The sequence below is a fragment of the Babylonia areolata genome, chromosome 2 (genome assembly GCF_041734735.1).
Source record: "Babylonia areolata isolate BAREFJ2019XMU chromosome 2, ASM4173473v1, whole genome shotgun sequence".
NCBI lineage: Eukaryota > Metazoa > Mollusca > Gastropoda > Neogastropoda > Buccinidae > Babylonia > Babylonia areolata.
The window spans coordinates 63660036-63678815 of NC_134877.1; the positions used below are offsets into that span (position 1 = coordinate 63660036).

General features: G+C 43.1%; 1 protein-coding gene across 1 annotated transcript in view; it reads left to right on the top strand.

The window, feature by feature from the left end:
* The window catches only part of LOC143277983 (uncharacterized), a 28382-nt gene extending 14758 nt beyond the window's left edge, over window positions 1–13624 (top strand). Inside the window, exon 5 of the mRNA XM_076582998.1 lies at window positions 13089–13624. Within this exon, the coding sequence (XP_076439113.1) occupies window positions 13089–13609 (521 nt within the window). The 3' untranslated portion in view covers window positions 13610–13624. The remainder of the gene's footprint in view (window positions 1–13088) is intronic.
* Window positions 13625–18780: the final 5156 nt, after the last annotated feature.

An 18780-nucleotide genomic window follows, 5' to 3' on the forward strand; every position in this document is an offset into this window, starting at 1 on the left:
TATTATCATTATTACCATTATCATCATTATTATCATCATCCAGTATTTGTGAGTGCATTTCATTCGGCGAAACAGCCGAGTGGTTAAAGCGTTGGACTTTCAATCTGAGGGTCCCGGGTTCGAATCTCGGTGGCGCCTGGTGGGTAAAGGGTGGAGATTTTTCCGATCTCCCAGGTCAACATAATTATGTGCAGACCTGCCAGTGCCTGAACCCCCTTCGTGTGTATACGCACGCAGAAGATCAAATACGCATGTTAAAGATCCTGTAATCCATGTCATCGTTCGGTGGGTTATGGAAACAAGAACATACCCGGCATGCACCCCCCCGAAAACGGAGTATGGCTACCTACATGGCGGGGATAAATAAACAAAACGGTCATGTACGTAAAATGTTAAATGTTACATGTTTGTCTCAGTGTGTAGGTGTGCGTGCCTGAAATCTGATTGAATGACACAGGAAACGAATGATGAGCGCCCAGTGGCAGCCGTCAGTACACCGTGCGTGTAAAGCGCTTAGAGCTTGGTATCCGACCGAGGACAGGCGCTATATAAATATCCATATCAATATCAATCAAAACTCCCCACATTCTTTGTTTTCGATTGTGGCCGCTTTCCCCTCGGACACTGTATGATGGATAAATGAATTTCTTCAGCAGATCACACACACACACACACACACACACACAAGTTTTTTTTCAAGAATCGTGTACTAAATATCAGCTTGGAGCATCAGTATACGGGTGGAGGCTGGGGGGTAATTAGACCTATAACGGATGAATATAGTGCAACACATACACACACATATACACACGCACACGCGCACAAACACAGGACATACAGACAACAAACAGGACACACAGACAACACACAGGACACACAGACAACACACAGGACACAGACAACACACAGGACACACAGACAACACACAGGACACGGACAAGAGGACACAGACAACACACAGGACACACAGGCAACATACCAGACACAGACAACAGGACACACAGACAACACACAGGACACACAGACAACATACCAGACACAGACAACAGGACACACAGACAACACACAGGATACACAGACAACACACAGAATACAGACAACAGGACACACAGACAACAAACAAGACACACAGACAACAGGACACACAGACAACAAACAGGACACACAGACAACAAACAGGATACACAGACAACAAACAGGATACACAGACAACAGGACACACAGACAACAAACAAGACACACAGACAACAGGACACACAGACAACAAACAGGACACACAGACAACAAACAGGACACACAGACAACACACAGGACACACAGACAACATACCAGACACAGACAACAGGACACACAGACAACACACAGGATACACAGACAACACACAGGATACACAGACAACACACAGAATACAGACAACAGGACACACAGACAACAAACAAGACACACAGACAACAGGACACACAGACAACAAACAGGACACACAGACAACAAACAGGATACACAGACAACAGGACATAGACAACAGACAGTACACACAGACAACGGACAGGACACACAGACAACAAACAGGATACACAGACAACAGTACACACAGACAACGGACAGGACACACAGACAACAAACAAGACACACAGACAACAGGACACACAGACAACAGACAGGACACACAGACAACAAACAGGATACACAGGCAACAGGACATAGACAACAGACAGTACACACAGACAACGGACAGGACACACAGACAACAAACAGGACACAACAAACATGACACACAGACAGGACACACAGACAACAGACAGGACACACAGACAACAGACAGGACACACAGACAACAGACAGGACACAACAAACATGACACACAGACAGGACACACAGACAACAGACAGGACACAACAAACATGATACACAGACAAAGGGACACAGACAACAAACAGGACACACAGACAACAGACAGGACACACAGACAACAGACAGGACACACAGACAATAATCAGGACACAACAGACAATAATCAGGACACACAGACAACAGACAGGACACACAGACAATAATCAGGACACAACAGGCAACAGACAGGACACACAGACAAAAGGACACACAGACAACAAACATGACACACAGACAAAGGGACACAGACAACAGACGGGACACACAGACAACAGACAGGACACACAGACAACAAACAGGACACACAGACAATAATCAGGACACAACAGGCAACAGACAGGACACAACAGGCAACAGACAGGACGCACAGACAACAGACAGGACACGCAGACAACAAACAGGACACAACAGACAACAAACACAACACAGGCAACGCACAGGACACGCAGACAACAAACAGGGCACACAGACAACAAACAGGACACACAGACAACAAACAGGACACGCAGACAACAAACAGGGCACACAGACAACAAACAGGACACACAGACAGCGGACCTGGGACTAGACATCTTTCCCAAACAAACAGGACACACAGACAACAAGCAAGACACAACAGACAACAGAACACAACAGACAACAACAGACAACAAACAGGACACAACAAACAACAAACAGGACACACAACAGACAACAAACAGGACACACAGACAGCGAGGTAACGTACAAACAGACCCGGGACCAGACATCTTTCTTTCCTTCACCAGCTAGCGCTGTTGTTGCCGTACGCCGTATATACTGTCTTATGGAGAGAGCAACGAGTTGCACATGCCGTGTTGGACCGAGTGGTCTGGTGGCCCCGGGAGGGCCCCTTGCCCTGCTGTTCTGTCAGTGCAGCACGTCCCTCTGTGCCTGGCCCTTCCACGGCATCAAGTGCGGCGCTTTGATACAACGCTGGCGACACGGAGCCCCTGGCTTCTTCTTCTGTTGGTTGTCCTGTGTTTGGTTTTTTTTAAAGTAGTCCTGGACTGCTTCCATATGTTGACGTGTGCTGCTGTTTGTTGATGGTGATATTCTTCTGTCTTGTTTCCAACTGGTACAGCAAAATGGGGTCGGGTGGGGGGGCTGGGGGGGGGTTGCCGTGGGGGAGGGGGGGAGGAGAGAGTGGGGTGAAAAAAAAATTACAGTGAGTTTCTTTGCAACATGCTTTGGTTTGGAGAAAGAGAGGGGCGAGGAAGGGGAGAGAGAGAAAGGAAACCGGTTTTCTGATGAACTACAGTTTGCATTTTATTCGACTGCACGCAAATCGATGTGGTGTTGGGGAAATTTGTTGAACTGTCAGCAGTCACATTATCTAGACTGGCGGATGTGGTACATGAAGTTCGATATGATTGATATTTAGACAAAAGGTACATGAAGTTCGATATGATTGATATTTAGACAAAAGGTCAATATATCCAGTGGTGGATGTGGCATATGAAGGTCGATATGATTGATATTTAGACAAAAGGTCAATACATCCAGTGGCCGATATGGTACATGAAGTTCGATATGATTGATATTTAGACAAAAGGTCAGTATATCCAGTGGCCGATATGGTACATGAAGTTCGATATGATTGATATTTAGACAAAAGGTCAGTATATCCAGTGGCGGATGTGGTACATGAAGTTCGATATGATGGATATTTAGACAAAAGGTCAATACATCCAGCAACTGCTACCACTACTACCAGTTCTACTTTTTATTTCAGTCTTTTGACTTATACTTATCTATCCCTGTTCTGTAATTTTAATTAAATTAAAGTACTTAACATTCATAATTATCATTCCTTTTTTTCTTGTTTCTGCTTCTTCTTCTTCGTTCTATCTGTTAACAATTACTTTTTTTTTCTCCCTTAATGCCTGACAAAGCACGTTGGGTTACGCCGCTTGTCAGGCATGTGCTTAGCAGATGTGGTATAGCTTTCACACCTCGTTTTATTTTATCATTCTTCTTCTTCTTTCTTTCTTTTTTTCTTTTTTTTTTTTTTTTAAATTCTTTGAGGGGTGGTGGTGGTGGCATTTTTGTTGTTGATGTTGTTGTCTTTTTGTCATGTTTTGGTCTTTTTTCTTTCTTTCTTTTTTTTTTCTTTCTACATATGCACATCTTTCTCTGTCTTCCATTCCTGTAGATTATTACTTTTACATTTCACTCCCAATTCGTGCTGTGTCCTTCTTTATTAATGGACAATATCTTTGCATACAAGATTTTAGTGGGTTTTTTTTGTGTGTGTTTGTTTGTTTGTTTTTTGTTTGTTTGTTTGGGTTTGTTGTTGTTTTTTTGTTCTAATGTATTATCGTTTGGTTTGCCCGTCTGTCACTTTCTCTGGCTTCACACGCCGTAATCCTCATTTACTGTCTTGTAGATATGCACAAAGCAGAAGAAAATAAGGTAACTTACAGACAAGATTATGTTCGATGATTTATTTTCTTCTTTTTCTTCGCTCGTGGGCTGCATCTCCCAAGTTCACTCGTATGAACACAAGTGGGTTTTCACGTACATAACCGTTTTTTACCCCGCCACGTAGGCAGCCATACCCCTTTTTTCGGGGGTATGCATGTTGGGTATGTTCTTGTTTCCATAACCCACCGAACACTGGCATGGATTACAGGATCTTTAACGTGCGTATTTGATCTTCTGCTTGCGTATACACACGAAGGGGGTTCAGGCACTAGCAGGTCTCCACATAATTATGTTGACCTGGGAGATCGGAAAAATCTCCACCCTTTACTACCAGGCGCCGCTACCGAGACTCAAACCCGGGACCCTCAGATTGAAAGTCCAATGCTTTAACCAATTGGCTGTTGCGCCCGTCCGATGACTTATTTAAAGGAATACATTAGCAATTAATAAGCAAGAATACACAAAATGAATAACAAGTTAACAAACAGTTATAAGAATAAGTATTAAGTATAAGTATCTAATCAAGTAAGCAGTCATGCCTTATATGTCATAAGTACTTTTTTTTTTTACAATGTTTATCTACCTTATTCGTTTTTCTATTTCTTTTTGCATAGCCGGATATGCTTTAAGAACCAAATCATCTTCTTATAAAACATTCTCGTTCGAATAATATGGATTGCAGGCAAAAAGCAGGCTGCGGTTTTGTTGTTGTTGTTGTTGTTGTTTTTTTAATTGGTAACGCACATTTTACTTATCAGTAAATTTTATTAATGAACATATGATAATCTTTAAGGCAGTCTGAACAGTTTATGCCAGATGATACGTCTGTTAATGATAGCTTTGTATTGTTTACTCTGTGACACCCAGGAACTTCCATGCATCTGGACAGTCACAGAAGATGTTCAGTTGGTATCTTTTCAGTATGAACATTTGTTACTTTCTGACATTCTCGTTTTATTGACTCACAAAGTGAGTCTATGTTTTAACCCGGTGTTCGGTTGTCTGTGTGTGTGTGTGTGTGTGTGTGTGTGTGTGTATCTGTGTGTGTCTGTGTGTGTGTCTGTGTGTCCGTGGTAAACTTTAACATTGACATTTTCTCTGCAAATACTTTGTCAGTTGACACCAAATTTGGCATAAAAATAGGAAAAAGTTAGTTCTTTCCAGTCATCTTGTTTAAAACAATATTGCACCTCTGGGATGGGCACACAAAAAATAAAAAAGAAGCCTAATTATATGCAAACTGCATTTACTGTTATATTTATATTTTTTGTATTCTCTGAACTTGGCACTTTGACCTCTTATTCTGACACAACAACAAGAGAAGTCATTATTATCATTTTTTTGTTCAAACAGGAACTTCTTTTGCTAAGCATGGAATTTTTATTTATTTTGCAAACGTTTCGGTGCAGATAGTAAAAAAGGGAAATTACTCTGTAATTAATGCTAGGGGACTTAATTTATCACAAGTGAGTCTTGAAGGCCTTGCCTCTCTTGTTTAGAAGTGTGTTCGCAAGGTAGATGTCATGTAATATCTTCCAATGAAGAACTCTTCGCCTATTTTCCTTAGTAGTGGACACGGTTTGAAGGACAAGGCTGATTTGTCAAGCTCAGTGTCGAACTTTCTATGTCAAAATTTAGGCTATTGGTACAAAGTCCTCTGTCTCTGCCCTCGGTAGCTTCTGGATATGAGCTGGCTTTTTGTTAAAATATCTCGCTTCAAAATGTTGATAGTTTGTCTTTTTCCCTCCATTCTGTATCCAACGTATCTAGGTGTAGGTGTAAGGGACAGAGCTCAGCAAAGCATTGTATTGAAAACATTGTATTGGCTTTACTTCTTTTTCTAATGATGGAAGACGTTTTATTTCAATGAAGTATGTCTTTCGTTTGTTCAATCCACTTTTCATGCCAGTTTTGAAAGAACAACACCGACTTTATATCATATTAACGAGTTCTTGAAGAGCAATTCTGAATGGAAATTTCTACATTTTTACATCTGTAAGTTCCTATTGACCTTTGTAACAGAGGTTTGGTTCAATATATCTTTTCATAATTCATCGTCTATGATATTAGTATTTTAAAGCTTTTGTTCTCCAGTTTATTACGAAAATAAAAGTCGTTCGTAGAAAGGTTATTCAAGAACCATTTTGGTATGAAGCGCCAGTTTTTCTTGTTCACTGGATTCAGAAAGTTTTCCTATCCATTGTAAATTCAGTTATTTTTGGAGCTTAGTAATGCTTATCATATTCAAGCCTCCCTCCACTAATTCGACCTCCAAAACTTTTATTTATACTTTTGAAATGCCTTTCTGTTGTTAAACCTTTTCTTTCGTAGAAATATGAATAGTATTGTATTCACTTAGAATTGTGTGTGGAAAACCAATTGATTGCATGACGTATATAAACTGACTCCATAAGAATGTTTTAATGATGAATTTAACCCATGATACTCAAATTACGTTTACTCCAATCCGTTATTCAACTGTTAAACGGTTAATCCTGTGTATTCAGTTTTTCTCTATTTGTCTTGCCATTCCGTTTGTTTCAAAATGTATTCAAGGTTTTTCTATTTTGTTTACAATTAATTGTAAAGGGGATGTTGTGTTCTTCTTTATGGGTGCCCATCCGTAACGCTTTTGTCTTTTGTATGTTCAGTTTTAACCCAGAAAACGTTTGAAACACACACACACACACACACACACACACACACACACACACACACACACACACACACACACACACACACACACACACACACATATATATATATATATATATATATATACACACACACATATATACATATACATACATACGTATGCATGTGTATGTATATGTGGCGTGAAGCTGAAGTTCACACACACACGGTGCACGTCATACACACGCTCCAGCACACAAACGAGGAAAAAACATGATCGCTAGTGGTGTCGCAGACATAGCTCCCAGAGTTGGTGCCACACTCGCGCGATGTCGGCAGCAGCATGCGTCTAATTGCTGACCAAGTAGTTACGTTCATGCCCAATACTAAATGATCATGACTTCGTCCGAAAGCAGTGGGCGAGTGATCATTTTAATATAATACACGGTCAGTCTTTGGCTTCTCTTGCTTGAATTGATTAATTGAGAATTCAGCCACGTCACACACGGGGTGGGAAACGCGACAAGAGTCCATATAACTAATGTCTTTGTCTTCTTTCTTGCCAACAAGGGAATGTGTGTGTGTGTGTGTGTGTGTGTGTGTGTGTGTGTGTGTGTGTGTCCTTCAAGGGAACCGGTGATAACTGTGGTGTGCACCCCCACCCCCTCCTCTGAGTGGACACATCAGAGAAGCGAACACACAAAGCACTGCTGTGAGGGGCTGGCTGGACTACAGACTGATAACAAGAGAGTTTGACAGAAAGTGCAGTCTGCGTTCTTGACGAACAGATAAGAGAGATAGACATACATACAGACTGAGAGAGAGAGAGAGAGAGGGGGGGGGGAGGGTTGGGGGGGGGGGACATAAACTCACTCAGTACGGCCAGTCCTCTCTTCTCCTCTACACAGACCCCTCGGATGTCCAGTGGGTGTCTCAATGACCCAACCTTTAGCTTTCGTCGTCAGAATTGTGGTATTCTTTGTCAACATTCACCTCTTCAGTATAAGAGCCTTCCACTTGCAATATTTTGATGATGGTAATTGGGGTGAAACGCTGTTAACGTCGTCTCTTTCGCCGTTCGTATGGAGAGAGTTAATGTCTTCAAGAAGCGAGTTCCTCCTCGTATACATAGGCCTTCTTTGTCCACATAGGCATCACTCGGGCAACGTACTGATTGTAAAAATAAAATAAAATAAAATAAAATAAATAGATAAATAAAATTAAAATAAGTGCATGCGATGATCAAACTACTCTTTCGCTACTTCTTTCCTTTCTGCCCCCGGGCAGAATGATTAAGACGTTTATAGGCCAGTACAGTACCCGAGAATATCTGGGATCGAATCCAGGTCTCCCGAATTTGATTGGAAAATCAAACTTAGCATCCGGTCATTGGGATCAGACGATAAACTGAGGTCCTGTGTGCAACACGCAATTGGGGCACTGGAAAAGAACCCATGGCAACAAAAGTGTTTTCCTCTGGCAACGTTCTCCAGAAGAAATCCACTCCGGTATCTACTGAAACATGTATGTGCATGAACCCAGGGCCTGACTGGCACGTTAGGTTATGGCTGCTGGTCAGTCATCTGCCGAGCAGATGTGGCGTAGCGTACATGGATTTTTCCGAACGCAGTGACGCCTCCTTGAGAAACTGAAACTCCCCCCGTTCCCTCTCCCCCGACCCCCCACCCCCTCCTCTTCCCCCAACCGGTTCGCTTTGAAGTGCCGGGGGGTGAGAGGGTGGGTGGGATGGATTCTCGGCTCTTCTCCCGTTTTTTTCCCATCCAACTGCTGGTCCTTTCACGGTAACTCTCTCACACCCCTCTCCAGCCACCCCCATCCCACCCCCGCACGTCAATGCCAGAACAATGCCAGACAGACCAACGTTTCCGTTGCCGGCACTTTGCTGCTTCCTTGTCATCTCTGCAGCACTCTAAGACACCTGCCTCGCCACCCGTCACTATGCATACAGGTCAGTGGTAAGAGATCCACTCCACCACTTGACGCGCAAAGAGAGAGAGAGAGATGATAGTGCATGGTGATTTATTGTCAAAAGCATTTACAGCCATTTTGACAAGTTGGGTTAAAAAATAATAATAAATGATAAATAAATAATTTAAAAAATGTAAATGCAATCAACCACGCTGGTTTACATAAAATCCACAAAATTAATCATGTTAAACGGGTATGATATTGATCAAGGAATTTAAGTTGGTCTCTTACCATCTCCTCGTTTTCCTCCTAATAAGTATGGGTGATATGTGGTATTTGTTATGGAGTGTTGTGGTTTCTTGTGGTGGTAGTAGTAGTAGTAGTAGTAGTAGTAGTTCTTTCCACTTTAAAGTGATACTAAACGGTAATTTTTTTTTTTTTTTAAACAAGAGAGGCAAGGCCTTCAAGACTTACTTGTGATACACTTTAAAAAAAAAAAAAATCTAATCGTTAAAATGTGTTCTGTATTTGTTATTATAAAGCTTCGAGTTTAAAAAAAAAAAAAAAAAAAAAAAAAGTCCTCACGGCAGATTCGAACTCTGCGTGTTTGGGTGAGAAGAAACTGTCTTACCCAATACACTATCGTGGCTCCAAAACTGACGTTCAAAAATTTAATATCTAAACATGCTTTTTTAAAGGGCGATAAATCAATCGCGATATTCGCAGTGAGAACGCTGTTTAAATCATATTATTCTGGTGTATCTTGGGCATTCAAAAAATCTTTAAGGGCAATTAAAAATTCTTTTTAAGTCCGCGGTAAAGGAGACGTGGCTATCGCCGCAATCACACTGCAACATTTAGCCGTTTTCTCTGGATCTAGATAGATGTACAAGCTTAGTTACACTCGCCGGGAATCGTACGATTCAATTTCCCTTTTATGTTCATTCTAGTTTTATAGTTTTAAAGTTGATATGAAAATTGAGTATTTTGTTAAACTAATAACATGTTGAGCCAAGTACAAGTACTTGTAAACGTCGTATGAAGTAAAAAGGACTTCATTTTGAGAAAATTCAAGACTGGAAATTTTTACGTTTCATCAAGGGTATTAGCTCTCATGGTTTATCATTATTTTAAACTGTGAATCCCGACTAATTTTGTTGATATTTTTATGGCAGTTTGGGACATAATCCAGTAAGTGATGAGGCGTTCACAAATCTTTCTCTGAACGAATATTTAACAGTCTCCTTCTCCAACTTTCCATCACATGTTATCATGTATTGTCGATTGAATATAGGACTGAACGGGCAGGTCAACAACTTGAAACAAAATGGCGTCCTTCGCGTTTGCGTGGAATATCAGCACGCGCTTTGAATATGTATGAATATGTGTACCCAATTGATTTTTGCCCATGACCTTCAGGGCTCAGCCAATAGATCCACTCGTAGTATTGATTTTAAGTATTTTCCGAAAAAGACCACTTGGGCGAATGAACATAGTGAAAGCCCTGTACACTGAGAGTAAAACACACAAGCTTTTCATGTATTGAGTGTAATTTCAAAATGTAATGTTTAAGATGAGAAAGATCAGTTCAAAGCAAATTAACCCCCCTAGCATTAATTACAGATTAATTTCCCTTTTTTACTATCTGCACCAAAGACATGCAAAATAAATATAACTTCCATGCTCAGCAAAAGAAGTTTCTGTTTGAACAAAAAATGATAAAATTGACTGCTCTTGTTGTTGTGTTGAATATCAGATTAAAGTGCTAGTTTAGAGAATAAAAAAATATATGAATATAACAGTAAATCCAATTGGCATATAATTTGACTTCCTTTTTTATTTTTTGTGCCCATCCCAGAGGTGCAATATTGTTTTAAACAAGATGACTGGAAAGAACTGAATTTTTCCTATTTTTATGCCAAATTTGGTGTCAACTGACAAAGTATTTGCAGAGAAAATGTCAATGTTAAAGTTTACCACGGACACACACAGACAACCGAACACCGGATTAAAACATAGACTCATTTTGTTTACACAAGTGAGTAAAAAAAAAAAAAATAAAAAATAAAAAGTATTAAAGGGCGTGTGTGTGAATGGGGGTAGAAAGGATGTGTATGTGCGTGTGTGTGTGTGTGTGTGTGTGTGAATCACTAATCGGAATGTGTTATGAGGCCTGTCAACCACACTCCCTCCCGTCTCCATCTTCTCCCCCCTAGCGCCCCTCACTCCCCTCCCCCCCCCACTCCCTCCCAAACACAAAACACACACAGTCAACCACGCTGATGACCGCTTTGTGTCTGGCTGATGGAGCGTCACTAGACATGTCTCCCGTCATGTAGCAATGAAACGTTTCTTGCATTCGAGCTGATCAGTGTCAGTAGCTCATGGAGGCGTCACTGCGTTCGGACAAATCCATATACGCTACACCACATCTGCCAAGCAGATGCCTGACCAGCAGCGTAACCCAACGCGCTTAGTCAGGCCTTGAGAAAAAAAAAGTTGGACCAAAAACAAAAACAACAACAACAACAAACGAAAAAAGAGAGAGCCCTAGAAGAACAAAAGGGAAGAAAAAAAAGAAGACAAAACCACTGCAGGTGTTCGTCGTTTGGTGACCTATTCTTACTTGACATGTTGAAAAGTCCTCAGAAACAGGCACGGATCACACACACACACACACACCACACACACACACACACACACACACAGATCTGATCTGAACGACCCGATCTCAACAAGCACTACTTGGCATGACGATCATTGCAGCGTGTAGACCTCAGCGGTTCGGTGAGTTCAGTTCACTCTTGTAGACCTACAGGTCCGCAGCCCCTGGGGTGGGTGAGGAGGGGGGGGGTGTATGTGACAGTTTGTTGGAAAAGAGGAGAGAAAGAAGAAGAAAAAGAGGAAAAGCTTATCACACTTTGGCTTGTTCGTGCTTCAAGAGGGCAGCAGGCGTCTCGCACGCAGTCGGCCTTTGTGTGGGACAGTGGTGAGGAGGGTGTGGGGTTAGCTTTGTCTAGGAGGCAAAATTGCACTGGCTCTAAGTGCTGCAGCCTTTGGGGCTAGTTGGCCTATGAGAGCCATCCCAACGCCGACTGTCCTGAAACCCTCTTGGCTGACAGAGTGTGGATGTAACCTGGGCAAAACACTCTCCACCATAATCAAATTCTCGTCCAGATAATCGGTACAGCTGTTGCTGTCCCGATGGTCATAGTCGGACACGACTGACTATCATACATACAGTGTTTTGAGAAGGACTATGACTCTCAAACTAGGTGGCCAGATTGCACTGGCTCTTAGTGTTGCAGCATTGGGGGCAACTTGGCCTTTGGGGACCATCCCAACGCCAACTGTCCTAAAGCCCTCTTGGCCGAGATTGCGGAGATGTATGTAACTTGGGCAAGACACTCGATCTCCGCTACAATATTTGGGACTACAGCATTTGCCTCTGCTGCTGTTCTGACACGACTAACTATCATACGTCTATCATACATGCTACCACTGTGTGTTGAATGCTTCCGTAGTCATGTGTGTTGGGACTTAGGGCAAGGAGGGACAAATGTTTTGAACAACAATGAACAAATGTTTTATTGAGGGTAACTGGATAAGCTGGAAGCTTCTTTACACCATGCCCTCCCTCACACACAAACACACACACCCACTCACATGCACAAAAGATGAAAAAGGAAAAGAAAAAAAAAAGAAAGAAAAAAAGTGAAGAAAAAAGAAAATCGGTACGGACACTCGGTGTAGACGGTAACAACAACAACAACTACAACAACAAGAGTTAATCACGAAACATAAAAAAAAATAGCATGGAATATAACTCTCTCACACACACACACACACACACACACACACACACACACACACAAACACGCACGCACGCACCAGCTTACGCACGCATGTATACACGGACTGATATACGTCAACCTCGGCAAAAATATATATTAGCTTGTAAAAATATAATCATCAGCTTCATCGATCATGGTCTTTAGAAACACACGAAAGACGTTGATTTGGTTACACGTTTTGTTTCTGTCTAAGAATGTGCGTATATCTGTTGCTTTTCGTTCGGTCTCTTCTCATCTCTCAGACCATGACGGCAAGGTCGGGGTTACGTGACGTGACGTCCACCGTCAGAAGGGACTGTAGTCAGGACAGGACACTGATGACGATGTCTGTTACAGGGCTGGTAGACGACACCCAGGAGGCGCAGTCCTGCAGCCCGGGCAGCGTGACATCTGGATCCTCGTCCAGCCAGGACAAGCCACGACGGAAGCGGTCCCGAGCCTCGTTCTCGCACGGACAGGTGTACGAGCTGGAACGGCGCTTCCGGCACCAGCGATACCTGTCGGGCCCGGAGCGCGCGGAGCTGGCGCGCGCCCTCAAGCTGACGGAGACGCAGGTGAAAATCTGGTTCCAGAACCGGCGCTACAAGACCAAGCGGCGGCAGCTGCAGCAGGAGCAGATGCTGGCAGCGTCCGCCAAGAAGGCGGCGGTGACGCTGCTGGTGAAGGACGGGAAGCGGATGTTCCCGCACTCCTCAGCCCTCCTCCCTCCGCACCCCTCGCAGCCCGTGCTGCCCGCCAGGGTGGCCGGGTCCGTATGCGGAGGGATGTCCGGTGGCCATGGCAACGCTGGGCCCCGGCCCATGTACATCCCCTCTCTGCCGCTGGGCGGTATGGGCTACTACTGCTTCATGCGCTGACATAAGGTGGGGCAGTATTAGGGGCTACTGCTGCTTCATGCGCTGACATGGGATGGGGCAGTATTAGGGGCTACTGCTGCTTCATGCGCTGACATGGGATGGGGCAGTATTAGGGGCTACTGCTGCTTCATGCGCTGACATGGGATGGGTCAGTATTAGGGGCTACTGCTGCTTCATGCGCTGACATGGGATGGGTCAGTATTAGGGGCTACTGCTGCTTCATGCGCTGACATGAGGTGGGGCAGTATTAGGGGCTACTGCTGCTTCATGCGCTGACATGGGATGGGGCAGTATTAGGGGCTACTGCTGCTTCATGCGCTGACATGGGATGGGGCAGTATTAGGGGCTACTGCTGCTTCATGCGCTGACATGGGATGGGGCAGTATTAGGGGCTACTGCTGCTTCATGCGCTGACATGAGGTGGGGCAGTATTAGGGGCTACTGCTGCTTCATGCGTAGACATCGTTTGGGGCAGTATTAGGGGCTACTAATGGCTTATGCGCAGACATCGGATTGGGAAGTATTAGGGGCTACTAATGGCTTATGCGTAGACATCGGATGGGGCAGCATTAGGGGCTACTAATGGCTTATGCGTAGACATGGGATGGGGCAGTATTAAGGGCGACTCACTGGATCATACCTAGACATGGAATGGGGCAGTATTTAGGGGCTACTACTGCTTCATGCGCAGATGTGGGATGAGGTGGTGACGAGGGCTTCTCTGGTTTCCTTTCTCGTTCTTCTCTCCGTGATCTCGTCATTGTGAGACTGGTGATGGTCGTGGCGGTCCATGTCGTGATGGTGATCGTGTTGTCTCCACGTGTCATTTGTGCGGACATTCTTGTGTGTTGTTCATCACCTGGACATACTTGTGTTTTGCATCACCCTTCTTAGCCTTTCACGTCGTTTAACACATACACACACACACACACGCACACGCACGCACGCACGCACGCACGCAACCCCCCCCCCCTCCCCCACCCTCCCCCACACACACATTACAAGGTTCAGCATTTCATTTCATTTCACCCCTTTCGGGGTATGCAGGACCAGAGCTAAAATAACGAAACAAACATAATTATAAAACAACTAAACTGAACTGTATCTATAATGATCATGTGGCGAATGTAATGCCACACTCTCAAGATGCATACACCTGCTTAAAACATACTCAAATGACAATCTATGAAACTGCTTAGGATTATTTCAAAGAAAATAACGATATAATTACCTCTTTCATGGATATCGAAATGGTTCAAACTATGAAGCTGGGCTTATTGTTTCCATTGCAAAGGTATACTCTTTTTAGCAGATATTTGCCATGTTAAAGTCATTTGCAGCTGAAAGCAAAAAGTTTTCTTGAATTTGAAGCCATCGGTCTACAGAAATTGTAGGATGATGAAATCGTTGGGTAATCAACACATCTATGCACGCAGTTGATTGTTTCTTTGTCATAACAGTTTTGTGACATCTGTTATGAGAAGCGGAAAAAGATTAACTAAGTTTTTTAGTCAGGTGAGCAACAAGTAGAAAAACTGGTTGATTAGAAAAAAAAAATGAAAAAAGAAAGAAAAATAACATTAATCCCGATCACGATCAGTTCAGATTTTTTTTTCCCTGGTCCATGCAAACCACACCTACTACGCGAGTTTTCACGTGAGTTGACTACACTCACCGCTTCAGTCGATTGAACTGATGGATTAGTCGATCCATCCATTGCTTGACTGATTTGAAACGACAGAAGATGTTACCGTAAGAACTGACGCGGATGTCAGCTCTGTCCTCTTTGAACTTAAAAGTCTCGTGACAGACGGGAAGTCGGGAGAGTGGGTCACATTCACCATTCAGAGATAATCCACGTGAAATTTTGTCGGGCAAAAACTGTGACCTGTGAGACAAAAAAGAAAAAAAGGAAGAAGAGTAAAAGAGAGAAAAGTTACGTTTTGTTTTGAGGAAACATAAAACAATTTTCGTCAGAAACTGAAAATAGATGGAGGATTTCCTGATGGCGATAGCTTTGCCTGGCAGCTTCGTCAGTTTTGTCCGGTGTTAAACGAGCACTCGAAATTCCCATCACGCTTTCACTGTGTCGAACTCGCTTAGTTGTATATTATTGTATTATACGAGAAGTGAAATACCGTGCAAAACAGTTACAAAAATGCGCAGGAAAATAGCGCGCGGAGCAAACGTTTCTATCGTTATTAGAATATACTGTACGGAACAAACCGCCGTTACGTGAACATACTGTGCAAACTGTGCGGAACGAGCGTTTTCGTCGTCACATGGATGAAGAACTGTACGCAGGACTAAAGATTCACGAAGATTGTTTTAATCAAGACGTGTGGGACAAAGGCTTCCGCTGTGAATGGAAAACATTACTGGAAGAGAATGGAGCTTAACAGCGCTGTTATATGGTATTTTACCCCCACCCCAAAAAATGTGCGGGACATAAATTTCCTTGTTTTTATTTACACGTAATTGCTGTTCAATAATAAATGCACTGTACGCTGTTTTCACTTTTACACAGAGATACTGTATGAAAGGATGCTGTCTGGGACAGCAGCAGGCTGTACTGCCCCCCCGAGCCCAAAAGAGTACTGTATTGAAATGTACGGAGAGATGTTCCGCTATTGTATGAAAATATTGCACAAACATGTACACGATAATATATAATGTATAATTTGGTCAAAACTGTGTGTTGGTGGTGGCCGACCCACCTTTACTGTTTGTATAGCAAAGATGGTTGAGAGAATAAGAAAAAGAGATTGTATCATATCGCACTGCATTGTATTATATTGTACTGAATTGTACTGTACTGTAAAACAGGTTTCTTTGTGTGAAAATCGGGCTGCTGTTCCTGTGCCACCGATTAAAAAAAAAACACAACCCTTTTCGTTTTATTATCCAGGTGGATCTTTGTGTAGAATTTTGCCTGTGACTACCCTTTTGTTGCCGTGGGTTCTTTACATGCACTAAGTACATGCTGCACACGTGACTGCGGTTTTATAGTCTCTTCCGAAAGACTGGCACCCAGACCAATACTCAAGGTATATTGGAGGTGAGAGTAAATGTCCTTCACTGTCTTTCTTTCGTCTGTTAAAATGACAGCAGCATACGTGTATGTGTTTTGGTTTTTGTTGTTTTGTTGTTGTTTATGTGTCTATTGGTCAAAGCACCTGCTACATAACTGCATTTGTTGTACGTTAATGTCTTAAAATACTGTTCTTTGTTAACATGCATCAGGTTGCTGCGAATGTTAGTGCTCTTGGTTTTACCTGTCATTTTTCATCTGACTGGGTTTTTTTTTTAATCAAGATTATGTCATTCAGTGTGAAGGAATGCATGAATTTTGTCTTGTGTAAAAGGTCTTGTGGTTATGTCTGGTGTACAGTCTAGTGTAAAAGGTCTTTTATGATGTCTTCTGTTAAAAGGTCTTGTGGTAGCGTCTTGTGAACGTCTTGTGTAAAAGGCCTTTTGGTGAAGCTTTGTGTCAAAAGTTCTGATGGTAATGCCTCGTTTATGGTCTGTGTTAAAGGCATTGTATGAAAGGAAAGTCTTGTGATGAAATCTTGCGTTAAAAAAGAGTCTTGTGATAAATGCACTCTTTTACGGTCTTGTGTAGAATGTCTTATGTGACAGCATGCTGAGTTTTGCGTCCTTCGGATTCGGAGACGACCATGACTTGAAGAATTCTGTTTAATTATGTATACACATCACGCTCCAAAAGACACAGTCATTGACCTGTGTCCTCCGCCTGTTGCCATGGGACAGGGTCTCTCTCCTCTCTCAAGGCTCTGACCAGCTCGTTCGATTCCTTTCTTTTCTTTTTTTTTCTTTTTTTCTTTTTTTTATTACTTGTTTTTGCTTTTGTAAGCAGATACCACATGTATGTGAATCAGTCCACGCGCTGCTGCGTCAGTCATGTTCAAGGTGTAATGCTGGATAGTTTTCACAGCATGCGTCCTTTTGTGTCAAGGTGTATGTTTTCTAAGTTCAGTTCAGTCGCTCAAGGAGGCGTCACTGCGTTCGAACAAATCCATACACTCTACACCACTTCCGCTGAGCAGATGCCTGACCAGGGGTGGATTGCATGAGCGAACTTTGCAGCGCAAGATTTGCTTCTCGTTAAGAATGTTCCTAACTCCACGGTAAACGGGCGCAATAGCCGAGTGGTTTAAGCGTTGGACTTTCAATCTGGGGGTCTTTGGTTCGAATCACGGTAACGGCGCCTGGTGGGGAAAGGGTGGAGATTTTTCCGATCTCCCAGGTCAACATATGTGCAGACCTGCTAGTACCTGAACCCCCTTCGTGCGTATATGCACACAGAAGATCAAATACGCACGTTAAAGATCCTGTAACCCATGTCAGTGTTTGGTGGGTTATGGAGACACGAAAATACCCAGCATGCATGAACCACGACAGAGTCATCGGCAAGTCGCTGTTGGTCGTGTAACGGAAAGAAGAAGAAGAAACTGCATATACCAAGGAACATTCTTTACTCGTGCAACCCGGTCCAGCAGCGTAACCCAAAGTGCTTAGTGGTTTCACAGCATTCGTCAGTTCGTTCAAGGTGAGAGGGGGTGTGACAGGAAGTGGGTGCATCACTGAACGTGGTCCAGAGAGGGAAAGAGGCCGGGTGTTTTGCTGGTACCACGGAAACCACACTCCAGGAAGCTTTCTCAACAATACTTTTGCCATCAACATTGCCTGGAAAGATTTCAGATCTGATATTACGTGGCGTGGGTCTTATTCTGGATGATGATGATGATGGTGATGATGATGGTGATGATGATAAAGTCTTTAACCAGCCTGGGATCCGAATAAGTGTGAGGCCCCCGCTTTGTACAGACTTTGTTCTATGTCCACGTGAAGGTCTGTGTGTCTGTGTGTTATTGTCTTTTCGGTTCTGATGTTCTCTCTTTCTTTTGAAGATCAGTGTCTTCTGATGCTATTTTTTTCAGTGGGTGGGTGAGTGGGTGGCAGTGGTTTTGCTCTGCTGTTGTTCTCAATCCAAACAGAGGGCAGCGTACTTGCTCTTCTCTGTTCATGAGGACGACTGTGTTATTTCTGTTTGTTTTCTGATGAACTGTGTATTGCGAGAAAATGAATGTCTTTTTTGTGATTTCTGTGGCATTGAATACCCATCCTGTCGTGGGCTTTTGTGTTGATGG